This window comes from Notothenia coriiceps, unplaced genomic scaffold, assembly GCF_000735185.1.
Source record: "Notothenia coriiceps isolate Sejong01 unplaced genomic scaffold, NC01 NC01_scaffold00037244, whole genome shotgun sequence".
NCBI classification, from domain to species: Eukaryota; Metazoa; Chordata; class Actinopteri; order Perciformes; family Nototheniidae; genus Notothenia; species Notothenia coriiceps.
The window spans coordinates 16,239,326-16,251,272 of NW_011369945.1; the positions used below are offsets into that span (position 1 = coordinate 16,239,326).

The window sequence follows — 11,947 nt, forward strand, 5'->3', positions numbered from 1 at the left end:
AATGAAGGCTCCATAATCAGCTCACGGTATATAGGCAGGGGTAAAGTGCTATTGGGGGGCGGACCTCACCTCCTCTAGGGGGGTCCGGGGGGATGCTCGCCTGGGAAGATTTTTTTTTAAATATTGAAGTTGAAAGCATCAATCTGGTGCACTTTGAGAGCAACATGAAGAGATCTATGGATACCTCTCTCAGCACCCAGATGAAACAGAACTGTAAGCAGCTTTTATTTTTCTTTATGGATATTTTACAAATCACATTAAACTGTATTCTTGTTTTACTGCCATATAGTATTTCATACCTGTTTTTCATTTATTCTCTTATTGTTTGTATAACTATAATGATCATATGAAGGTGTGCCGCGGAAATAATCTTTTGAATAATTTGTGACAAAACNCCTCCGTGGTGAAACGATCAGCACTGCACCACGGAGGAAAGCGGCAGAAAGTCAACTGGAGATAAAGGGAGCGGGGCTGCGTTGCGTGCATGGCTTCCTTCTGCAGGTAACGGGGAGACTCGCTCTGGCGGCGGTCTCGTTCAGGATCAGGACCCGAAAATACAATTTACGTGCCAGGGGTTGCCGACCCCTGCACTATACAAATGAGTGTAGGAGTCAGCACACACGCAACCACATTATAACGTTTTCTGAAGACACAGCCACACTTAGTCTACTGACTAGAGACTCAGACATTTCTATTTATAAACTTGAGATTGAAGAGGTCGTGAAGTGGTGTGAGGCGCACAACCTGGTGTTAAATGTTAAAAAAACAAAGGAATTGATCTTTGACCCCAAGTCAGTAGGTGATCACAGCCCAGTCCTTATCAACAGGGAGGGAGTTGAGCAGGTTACAAGTTTTAAATATTTGGGAATTTATTTTGATGCTCAGTTAGGCTGGGCCCATCAGGTGGATCAGGTATGCTCAAAGATAAGCCAGCTCCTGCATTTTCTGTGTAGGTTCAGGGTTCATGGAGTGGATAAATGTGTCATGTTAATGTTCTACAGGGCAGCAATTGAGTCTATTATTCGTTATGGCATCACAACATGGTTTGGTAACTTGTCAGTTAAATCTAGATCACAACTCCAGAGCTTGATCAAAAGGGCTGGAAAAAGAATTGGCATGCTTCCACCATCCTCTCTTCAGAAGATATTTGAGGAGATGGTGAGAAAGCAAGGCCTTAAAATCACATGCGACCCCAAACACATCCTGTATAGAGAGTTTGGGGTCGAGGGCAGAAGTTATAGATTACCAAACTGTAAATTGAACAGTACAAGTACATTATAAATTGAACAGGTATAAGTTTTTCCTTTATTCCACTGTCAATCAAGCTGCTGAACAGTCAGAAACAAATTGTGTTAGGAGTCGTTGGCCCTTGAGCCAAAAGGTTTGCCCACCCCTGATCTAATCTAATCTAATGTTTTACATGTGAGAACACTAAGCAATAAGACCTACTCCCATTAGCATTAACGGACAAAACACAGGTCATCATTACAATCCCCACTAAGCTTATCTCATAGTTGTTATCTGTACAAAGACTCCTAGTACCTGTACTCCGTCTTGTTGATGTTGGTGTAGCGCAGCGTGTCGTCCATGCTGCACGTCACCAGCTCGCTGGAATCGTTGGTCACCATCTGGCTCACCTGGTTGCTGTGGCCCTTCCCTGAGAAGCAGTCGTTCTCCCCAGTTTCAGCATCCCAGTAATGTGAGGCATTGGTTAAGGGGAAAACGATAGAAACTGATACATCACAGGTCAATAGCCACACCGAGCTTCTTCTCTTAAATGCATTGCACCTATTAAGCAAAAAAACACTATTTCACAGACATTTCTTGGGCTTCAAGACCTTCAATATTACAGTCATTGCTTTAACGTGTGCTAAATTACTATTAGCTGCCAGAGCTGCCTAGTCTTTTCTGAAACATCACCTATCAGCATTGCAAATTGTTCAAAATCATGGATAGAATTTCAGTTTTTCATTTTTCAAACTTTTTGGAAAAAACATCTTAAAAAAGGCAAATATCTGTAGTTAGCTGGGATTAATAATATTTTTTTAATATGTCATTTACATGATGAACAATTAACATAAAGTAAAATTGCTATAGCTACCAAAGGAGCTCTAATTTATTTTTTACTTATTGGCCATAGTGTGTGAAAAGGATATTGATGTGTCCATCGTGACTCCCAGAGTAGATGTGAGGTCGCCCGTCTTTTTTGTGAACCGTCACACATTGGATGGATTTGCTGTGACCCTGTAGGATGAGCAAGTACATTTTATTTAAATGGCACATAAGAACAGTTAAAGTAGAATAATAGCCCGACCCACACATGTTGGACATTGGGAAAGAGATTTGACAGCACATGATGCTTCTGTTAAAACCTGATTTACAGTGACAGGCATTTTCTGTCCTACTTAAGACACTTAATCCACTTTAGTTTATCAAATCTAGTCTTAAGGCTGGGTCAGTCCACGCTGACATTTTAAAAAGGCGATGGGTTTAAAGAAACATATCTCACCATTTCTATAAAATGTGTAAACCAGTCAGAAGCTTCTAGTCTCTGCTCTAGTGGAAGATTATGTAATATATTGGTACATTTTGATAAACCTCTGTATGATTTGCAGAAGCCAAACTATACATCACAAATAAACATATACATGCTTGCATAGTCTGATTATTCACTCCTAATATAAACAGGTTTTCAGCAACTCAAGTTTTATGATAATATCCAGGAACAGAGTCTGACCTTGACGGTGCGGATGGTCCGGTCCGGGTTGTTCTTGTCCAGGTAGTTGATGTACCCTGACAGGGAGATGGTGAGGAGGTGCTCGTTCTGCCATAGGCAGCCCAGCTGCTGGTCGGTCACATCAGAGCCCAGGTTGAAGGTGGTGACGGCCGTTCCCGCTCCGACATCCCACAATTTCACCGTCTTGTCCCCTGAGGCGGAGATCAGCTGGGAGCTGTCAGGGCTCCAGCTGATCTGAAGGATTTAAAGCAGGGTGAGGGGGGGAACAAGTTAGGATATCAATGCAAAAAAAGATTAAAATGTTTTCAAGTGCCCTATACATTTTCACCTAACAACAGCATCACCATGTGGAAAAATGAAGAAGTATTTAAAAAATTTAAAAAACAGTAAATTGAGGACGAAATTAGGCTTCTTTAATCCAGGAAGGAAGGAAAAGAAGAAATGTCTGTGTTGACACACTCTAAGCCTGTGGTACTTCACTCACGACCCATGGGCCAGACAGGGTGCCGACAAGTTTCTTATTCACAATGAAAGTAATGTGTTAACAATTTGATTTGATTTTTATTTCTACTTAAACAAAGGAATAGGTTGTGCATCAAAACACAGACTAAAACAATTGGTTAATAAAAAGTGTCAGGATAGGATCCCTGGGACCCCCGCAGCGGTCCGAGCTTAGCCCTGGCAAAAGCCCAAAGGCACATTTGCCAAACTTGAGTATAGCTAGCTCTCCTGAAAACAACTAAATCCATCCAGCAAAACAAACCAGTACATAATTAAGTGTCATTTCTAAACAGAAAAAACAACTCACAGCATAGATTCCTCCTTTGTGGGCCTTCTCTCCTCCCAGTGTGCCAATGAGATTACCATCTTTTCCATCATAGAGGAACATCTGTGGAAATTAGGAGGACATTAGAATGCCTTTTTATTAAGATCAACACCCCAATTAGGTTGAGACATCCCAAGATCGGTTAATATCAAAGCAGAAGAAACAGATCATGTTGGCAAAATCTTTCATTTGGTCACACATAGTAATCTATTACTCACCTGGCCATCGGCTCCAGCTGTTACGAACCGATTCCCATCAGGAGAGAAACGCACACAGTTGACAAACTGGCTGTGCTCCTAAAGCCATAACCATGAGAGAGACGGGAAGAGCATTAGACAATTGTGTAAAGTAGATCGTTAACATCATATATTTTATTATTTGGCACAATTTTAGACTTTCATTATGTCATCATAGTTAATAAAAGGCATAACATAGTAAAACTGGGAACGGGAACAAATGCATGCATTTATCGTTCTCGTCACCTAATGACAGAAATACCGGGACCTTCCTCCTTTCAGACCATCAGGGTTAAGAAAGGCCTTGATTTCATTTTGCGTTGCATATCTATGGTATGACATGTTTTACAGTTTGAGGTTAGCGTTACATAATGTACCATGAAGAAAACCAACTGCAAGACTGAACTCTAAAAAAAGACCAGAAGGACATTTTAAGTGGAAAGGATTTAATTGGTGCTCAACATTGTATTGAGTGTTTCCAGAGGGAAGGCCTCCTTTAAGAACAAGGCTCACACTCTCCAAGAATTTATGGGGGAAGTTGGTTATGTAATATGGAAACAAACAAACAAGGCCGTACTGTCAAAAACCAGCAGGGTGTGACAGACTTGAGATGCCTAACAGGCCTTACAAAAAGGGCAGCTGGTTCAAAGTCACAGAAGAATGACTTACTATTAAGCCTGCAGGTAAAGACATTAAGCCTTTTCATATATTTAGCAAAAAATCTATTTCTTTCTTTCTTTTTTTAAATGCCTTCAGTGGGGAAAAAGAGCAACTGTTAATCTCTGAAACTCACGCGCATTGTGAACTTGAACTTGAAGGGGGGTCCCTCGAAGAAGGACCCGCAGGTGTCGTCACTGGCCAAGGCGAGGCGGTAAGGGCGTGTCTGCTTAATGTCTACGCTGTTGATTAATTTGGCGTGGCCAGAAAGTTCTCCAACTGAGGAGCCGGAGTCCCACAGGAACACAGACCCGAATCTACGACAAGAGATAAACATAGCTTACTATTGTTCCAGGTTGTAATAATCCATAAAAACAACACCTTGGCATGTGCAATGGACTCTAACTTGGAAAGAAAACAACTGATTAATCAGTGTGATAGCTGGAAAATGATGTGAGAATTGTCGTTGTTGTCTTGAACATATAAAGAAATACTAGGATAGAACATCCTATTGCTTTTCTAGGCAGAACCCACCCGATGTAACAACACTGTTACTGTAAATTCAAGGTTTTAAAATAACTACATGAATGTGCTTAAGGCAGACGTTCAGCGTGACGATGAAAATGTGCTCTCATAGCCACTTGTTTGCAAAGGCCTTTATAAAGATATGCAGGTGCGTCACATTTTTTCGACGGGGGTATTTACTTGATTTGTCTTGGCAAAAAGACTCATTTCAGATATCCAACCAAAAACTTCAAGACATAAAAACTAGAAGTGCTAAAATGCTGACTCGTTTCCTGGTTTTATGTTATCGCTGCATTCTATTGTTGCAGTTATTCTTGACCATGTTTATTCTTGTCCCCCTGAAGACCACAAGACTTCTAGTTAACTAACACAATGTGCACACGGCATGTGAGACATTAGCTTCTCCGTTAGGTCTTTTAATAAAATCATAACACTTATTTTAATCATCTTGTTATATTGCCTATTACTAATGCAATACAAGTGTGACTTTTCAGTGACGCCAACAATTGGACACACAACCAATGCCTCACTGAGCTTCACCAGCCGCGTCATGCCAACAGATGCAGTGTGATTCAGATTATAAGATTAGATCCTCATACTCACTTCTCTCGTCCGTCCCCAACAGCAGCGATCCTCTTGCTGTCCTCGGTCCATGCAATGTCCTTGACCTTGCCTGATAACGGGGTGTACTCGTACTTGAGCAGGTGCTCCTTCTGGGTGGTGTCCCAGATACGGATCCTACCTGATGCATCTAAAATAATAAAAAATAAATGAAATAATTGTATAAAAAGAAATAAGGCTGCACAACTTTGTAAAAACTGAAATAAAAGAAAATATATTACAATAGAAAATGGAGAAATATTCAGATATAAAGACTTTTAAAGAAGATCGCATCAATCTGGTGCACTTTGAGAGGTTAGATAAACAAGTGCTTGCTATTACAAACAGTTCTGTGCGCTTATAAATAATGTAATCGTTCATTGTGTAAATATGAATGGTGATGACATGACAAGAAGTCAGGGTCAGGGGGGTTGTAGATATCATCACATTTATAGATACATCATGCAGCCTTAGTATTCACATTAATGTGGTAGCAATATACACAGATTTGTTGACATGTGTTAATGACTTGAGTGTTTACCTCCAGATGCAATGTAGTATCCGCTGGGAGCATACTTGGCAACAGTAACTGTGTGTGCATGTTCGGTGTAAATGTCTGCTATGGCCGGGTTCTGTAAAAACAGGAAATGAGACACATCAGCAAGTCTGCAACACGTGAGGCCGTTCTTCTAAAACAGTCAAAAGAAAATGATGTTGCACTTATTTTACCTGGACATGCTTTTCAGAGTTAAGCCATCACTGCTCTTGCTTCTAATAATATTGTTCTTATTAGATGAATTGGGGAGATTTTTAAAAAGGGATACAGCAATTTAGCTTGACGCCAACCCTAAGATTGTATTTGTTGGAACAAGTTGTCATAATGTGAGTGATCACACACATTTTAAAAATTGCTCAGTTAAACGCTTTCATCTAAACCCTTAATCAAAAAGTACTGATGAGAAACTGATGAGAATATAAACTTGTTTCCAAAACTCTTAGTTAGTCTTCAGAATAACTGAATACAAGGTAATGTTTTCTGACCTCCAGTGTTCTCTCCCCTTGCTGTTGTTTAATACACCCTGACAACACCCAAAGGTGTGGTTAAAGGTGCAACAATCAATGCTCCATTGACTGTGCCATTGTGGCCTGATATATATAGTGCCATGGGTGGCAGGTGGCAAATGAGGCATCAGGTATTACCTTATGCACTTAGTGTTTAAGAGCAAAACCATTCTTTATATGTAAACAGTGTCAACATATTACCTATTCTGTCCACTGGTCAAATGGATTACAGTTTACAGATGATCTTTGGATCGTGAGTGGTGCAAAAAACGATTGGCTCTTGCTTATCTTACCCTCATTTGGAAAGAAGCTGTGCCAATTGTGTGTCCTGTATGAAACCGTGTATTTTTAAATGTTTTCATCATGCTTTTAGGCAAAAATGGCCATAAAAGTGCCCAGATTTGTAAAATAAAACACACAAGCATGCAATACTTGTTAAATAAAGCTTTTAGAAAGATAAACATACTTCAATGTTCCTGATGATGACACACTTCCCGTTGGTATACAGGAAGTTATTGCCTTTGGGATCGCCACCAATCACTTTTGCGACTCCCCTCTCCATCTGTGGGAGACTGGCGAACACATGTTCTATAAAGAAAAGACATGATGAGAAAGATGTCCAACAGATAACGTAAAGCATTAGGTTAATACAAATGTAAAAATAGGATTAAGCTTTACTATTCCATAAGGGATTATCTGCGGGAATGTAATTACATTGTACATCTAGGGCTTTATGAGTTAATAGAGCCTAAAATCTTGCAGCACCAAGACTAATATCTTCTCAGATAGGATATGAGTAAGCAGAGTTAATCATCCATCACAATGTTCTTCAAATTCAGATCATTAATCATTTTAAAAACGTAATGTCTTGAGCCTCATGTTCAATACAGGTGAAAAAATATGGTAAGTATGCTATAATTAATATATACCAATGTTAGCCTGTGTGAACAAAAGGAGGACATAAAATAGATTATTTGAAACTGTGACTCTTTTTGGGGTATTATCATATTGTGACAAGATTATTATTGAAAAGTGAGTAGTTAATGTTGATTTGTTGTGTGGATATGAACCGTTTTTGTTATTCACTTATATCCTAAAGAAAAAAGTACACTTTGTCACTGTTATAATTATCTTAGTGAGGACATACATACATACATACATACATACATACATACATACATACATACATACAACACAAAAGAAAATGAGCAGTAGGCAAACACACCAAAACGCTACCTAAACTAGGAAAGCTGTAACAAAATAGGTGCATTTATTGTGCTTCCGCATTCCCTTAAAATCTGTTTTCTGGAATATAATCTCCACCATTTTGACATACAAATGAGAGCTAAAACTGTTAACTTCAGGCTTATTGAGCACCCACACACCCTGTTCATGTGAGCTTCCGACACTTCCCCAGCAGAGATCCTGTCAGCCAGCTCTGTCTGGACATGTCAAAACAATGAGCAGCAGAACTATTTCCTCTCACTGACGTTAGCTCCACTAGCTAAAGCTAACTGAAAGGAACAGCATGTAATACGCTGCAATGTTATGCCAGAGCAGCTCCACAGCAAAACCTTGATTATCAGACACGTGTGTATGTTTAACGTGAACAAATAAGTGGTAATGTCTGGAATTTGTCTTTCTTTAGTACACAAAATGAAGTGTCAAAATCATGCAGCTAATGGGCGAGGCTAGCTAGCTGCCTGTCTGTCTAGCTCGATCAGCTGAATAATGTCACCAAAAATAAAGAGATTTCTTGCATTTTCTCTCCGCTATTGTCATTGATATAAAACATACTTACTCAGTTCATACGGCATTTTCCCTGCTGGTGAGTTGCTTAACGTAGCTCTTCACAAATGAATGAAACAGTGAAGCTCCCCGGCTGAGCACTCCCTGATCACACAAACACGGAAGCGAGTGCAGCTCCTCTGTGCCTCGCTTTGCCCTTATATAGTAAACTCACAAACTACGCTGCGGCTGCTGTCACTGCGACGATTTATCCCTAAATACGGTCTTTTCAGGCTCCAAGGCAATTTTGATTAAGCTCCACCAATCAAAGTGGATGTGTCCGATAATTAACACCAGTTTTTGCTTTTTTTGCGTAGCTTATATTATAATATGATTGGTCTGCTAAGAGTTCATTTTCTTTGTGAAGACATAAATCCTAGATTTAAAGAAATGTAAATCCTCACATGTTATTTTAAACATCTTATTATAATGTGTTTATACTGTATGTACAAATATAATTTAGATAGACACAAACATTTACTAAAAGACACTGGGTATTCCTAATGGGGGGCTGCCTGAGAGACCTGGCTCAGGGCATAATTTCCACCAATTATGATATGCCCCACTTTGCCCCAAAAAAGAAATAGCTATACAAATAATGAATTGGAATTCCCAATAAGGTAAGGGGGATTATTTAAGTGTCTGAGGTTAGCCTACAGATCTACAGTTTCATGGTGTCCTCCTGTGTGTCACCGAAGAGCATCACCTGCCTGGAATAGGTTTGGGAATCCCCTAACCTATGAATGGACCCTCAGACTGGGGCCGTGGCAGCAGCAGAGATAATGTGACAGTAATAAGACATGTTAATATATTATACGCAGTTGGTAACACATTGCGATCTGTAAGTGACTGGCAACATGTGCATCCTAACAGAAAGGTGGACAGGGTCATTACTACGTTTTGAGCCCCCTTGAGTTCAGCTCAACAAAAGCTCTGACACAAACACGAAGAAACATAATCCTGACAATGTTCCAGGGGGGGTTTCTAGCTTTGGGCCTCCTGAATCATTTAAAATGAAGGGAACAGTTTTGTTTACATTTTCTGCAACATTTTTGTATTGCATAACAGTGTCAGGTTTTCCTATGTAGGACACATCTCTTAATTATTCACCTTTTCTTCACCAAACATTTCTATCTGTCTTCGTATTCAGTTTGCAAATCTCACAACTCATAATTACTGTGAAAACATTTCAAAAGATAAATGAATTAGCACAGGGTTTACAGACAACATTTCCGGCTTATGTGTAATTATGCTTTTCCTGTTGGAGATAGCTGAGCTGTGTGTCTTTGTGAAGATGGGAATACTCAGATAAAGTAGTATACAAATACCTCGAAATTGTACAGTAGTTAAGTAAATGTAAATTACTTTGTTCCTGTTCACCAGTGGTTTGAAGCTTATTTTTTGTGTTGGTATTTCAATACTTTTTTCATTTCTCAAAGCTCAGCTGTTGTCTTTGTTTTAGTCCATGGTGTGGGGATTTTGGGCCATGACTGGCTATGTAATATGACTGTGTTAATATTTTTTTATTGTCTTTATTGAACAAGGACCATGCATAAAATGCAATCATCTCTAAAGGAGAAAAGAAGATAATGCCAGAGTTGAGCTCATAGCTCATTTCTATCTGCAATCTTCGGCAGGTTCACATATATCAACATGGCTCTCTATCACACAAAACATAGAGAACAGATCAAAGAACAGATATATAACATATAGAAAAGTACAAATATAATATTTTAATTTAATCAAAACAGTCAAATTACAATCAATATACTGTCAAGACTGGTTGCTCAATATCAATTGTTTTGTATCATAGGATAAATAGTGAAAGTCTGCACGTTTTAATCTCAGCATGAAGCATATGTTAATGCTTGAAGGCCGTGAAAGCCATGTAAATTAAGGACCGGTTTTCAACTGCTTTCTGGTCTGCAGAAATGTCGTGAAGCAACATCTTCTCTGTCCACTTGGAGGCAGACTCGTGTGCAGACTGCAGCTCTACCAGTGCGGCACCACCGAAGAGAAGCTCAGTTGCTGCGTGACTGTAACGATGGCGTCCGCCTTGAGAGGAAGCTTGGTATCATTGGTCAAGGTGAGCACAAAGATGACGTTTACAATCTTATTTTACATATAAGTCGGTAGGAAAGCGGTGGCAATACTTGAAGTTGTATAAGTTAAACTCAAGAAATACGTTTTCTTTAGGTGTTAAAGAGAGGGTCGGACTGGCTTGTGTCATTCATGATGCTAACCATGAGCCGCCTTCATTTACACTGCGTTTAAAATGTTAATCTTTTCAGATTAAAAGTGGTGTTGTGGCTCCACCTGGTTTTGTCAGCTGCTCACCAAGAAAATACATCTCTGTGGCTTGTCAAACAATGAAATCCACATGTTGTTTATAACGGTATCTAGTGAGACAGTGAGCTAAAGAAGCTAACGTCACTTGGCTATCCCAGTTAACCCTGAGATGTAACCTCCATGAACATAATAGAGTCAGAGGTGGAAGAAGTACTCAGATGTTGTACTTAAGTACAACTAACAAAGAGCAGGAATACCCTTCTAAAAGTAAAAGTCCTGCATTCAAAATCTTACTCAAGTACAAAAGTATTGGCATCAAAATATACTCATTATGCAGATTGGCCCATTTCAGAATTATATATATCATGTGTTTTGATAATAATTATTGATGCATTAATGTGTTTATCAAAGATAGTAAAGGTGCAGCTAGTTTGAATGACTGTATAGTTCAAGGTAGCTTGTGGATTTACTCCAGGTGTAACTAAAGTCTTATTCAAGTGTTGATTCAAATGTAATATTATTAATCCAAATCTGCTAATTAACTAGAGGAATGAACAAATGTAGTGGAGTACAAGCACACTATTAAAGCTCTATTTACCTCTTCCTATGTTTTGTAGTGGGGTAGAAGTACAAAGAAGCAACACATGGGAATGCTTAAGTCCCTCAAAATTCTACTGTTCAGTGGTGTAAATGTGCTTTACACCACTGCATAGTGAATCAACTGTTTTGAAAAGCACATTGAGGACTGTTGACCACATGGTATAATGTAAATTATGCGTGTGGTTTTTAAAATATTTTAGTCATCTCCAGTTTTCTCACTTACCAAATTCAGTGTCAGTGGGAGTCATATGATGTTTGTCACCTAGATTATCAGTTCTCATTTAAACATGACAGCTGATGTAAAGTGTTTATTTGATGTATTCCCTTTAGCTCTCATTTAAACCATAGGTCAATGGCTGAAGATTAGGGATGGGTATCGTTTGAAATGTATCGATTCCGATTCTGCTTATCGATTCCGGTTCTTATCGATTCCCCGTTTCGATTCCAAAATTTTAAAAGAAAGAGGTCAATCGAAACGGGGAATCGATAAGAACCGGAATCGATAAGCAGAATCGGAATCGAAACGGGGAATCGATAAGAACCGGAATCGATAAGCAGAACCGGAATCGATACATTTCAAACAATACCCATCCCTAATCTTCAGCCATTGACCTATGGTTTAAATGA

At 39.2% G+C, this 11,947-nt stretch overlaps 2 protein-coding genes across 3 annotated transcripts in view; one reads left to right on the top strand and one right to left on the bottom strand.

The window, feature by feature from the left end:
* wdr1 (WD repeat domain 1) overlaps positions 1 to 8,568 on the bottom strand; it is an 11,996-nt gene extending 3,428 nt beyond the window's left edge. Inside the window, exons 1-10 of the mRNA XM_010793743.1 lie at positions 8,445 to 8,568; positions 7,110 to 7,231; positions 6,123 to 6,213; positions 5,585 to 5,732; positions 4,593 to 4,773; positions 3,782 to 3,859; positions 3,546 to 3,626; positions 2,738 to 2,971; positions 2,157 to 2,244; positions 1,543 to 1,699 (exon numbers count right to left, since the gene is read on the bottom strand). Of these exons, the coding sequence (XP_010792045.1) occupies positions 1,543 to 1,699; positions 2,157 to 2,244; positions 2,738 to 2,971; positions 3,546 to 3,626; positions 3,782 to 3,859; positions 4,593 to 4,773; positions 5,585 to 5,732; positions 6,123 to 6,213; positions 7,110 to 7,231; positions 8,445 to 8,460 (1,196 nt within the window). The 5' untranslated portion in view covers positions 8,461 to 8,568. The remainder of the gene's footprint in view (positions 1 to 1,542; positions 1,700 to 2,156; positions 2,245 to 2,737; positions 2,972 to 3,545; positions 3,627 to 3,781; positions 3,860 to 4,592; positions 4,774 to 5,584; positions 5,733 to 6,122; positions 6,214 to 7,109; positions 7,232 to 8,444) is intronic.
* A 1,843-nt stretch (positions 8,569 to 10,411) lies between these two features.
* Positions 10,412 to 11,947, top strand: part of idh3b (isocitrate dehydrogenase (NAD(+)) 3 non-catalytic subunit beta) — a 10,294-nt gene continuing 8,758 nt past the window's right edge. For both annotated transcript variants that reach the window (XM_010793742.1, XM_010793741.1), the window contains exon 1: positions 10,412 to 10,517. In XM_010793742.1, coding sequence (XP_010792044.1) covers positions 10,476 to 10,517 — 42 coding nt within the window. In that variant the 5' untranslated portion in view covers positions 10,412 to 10,475. The remainder of the gene's footprint in view (positions 10,518 to 11,947) is intronic.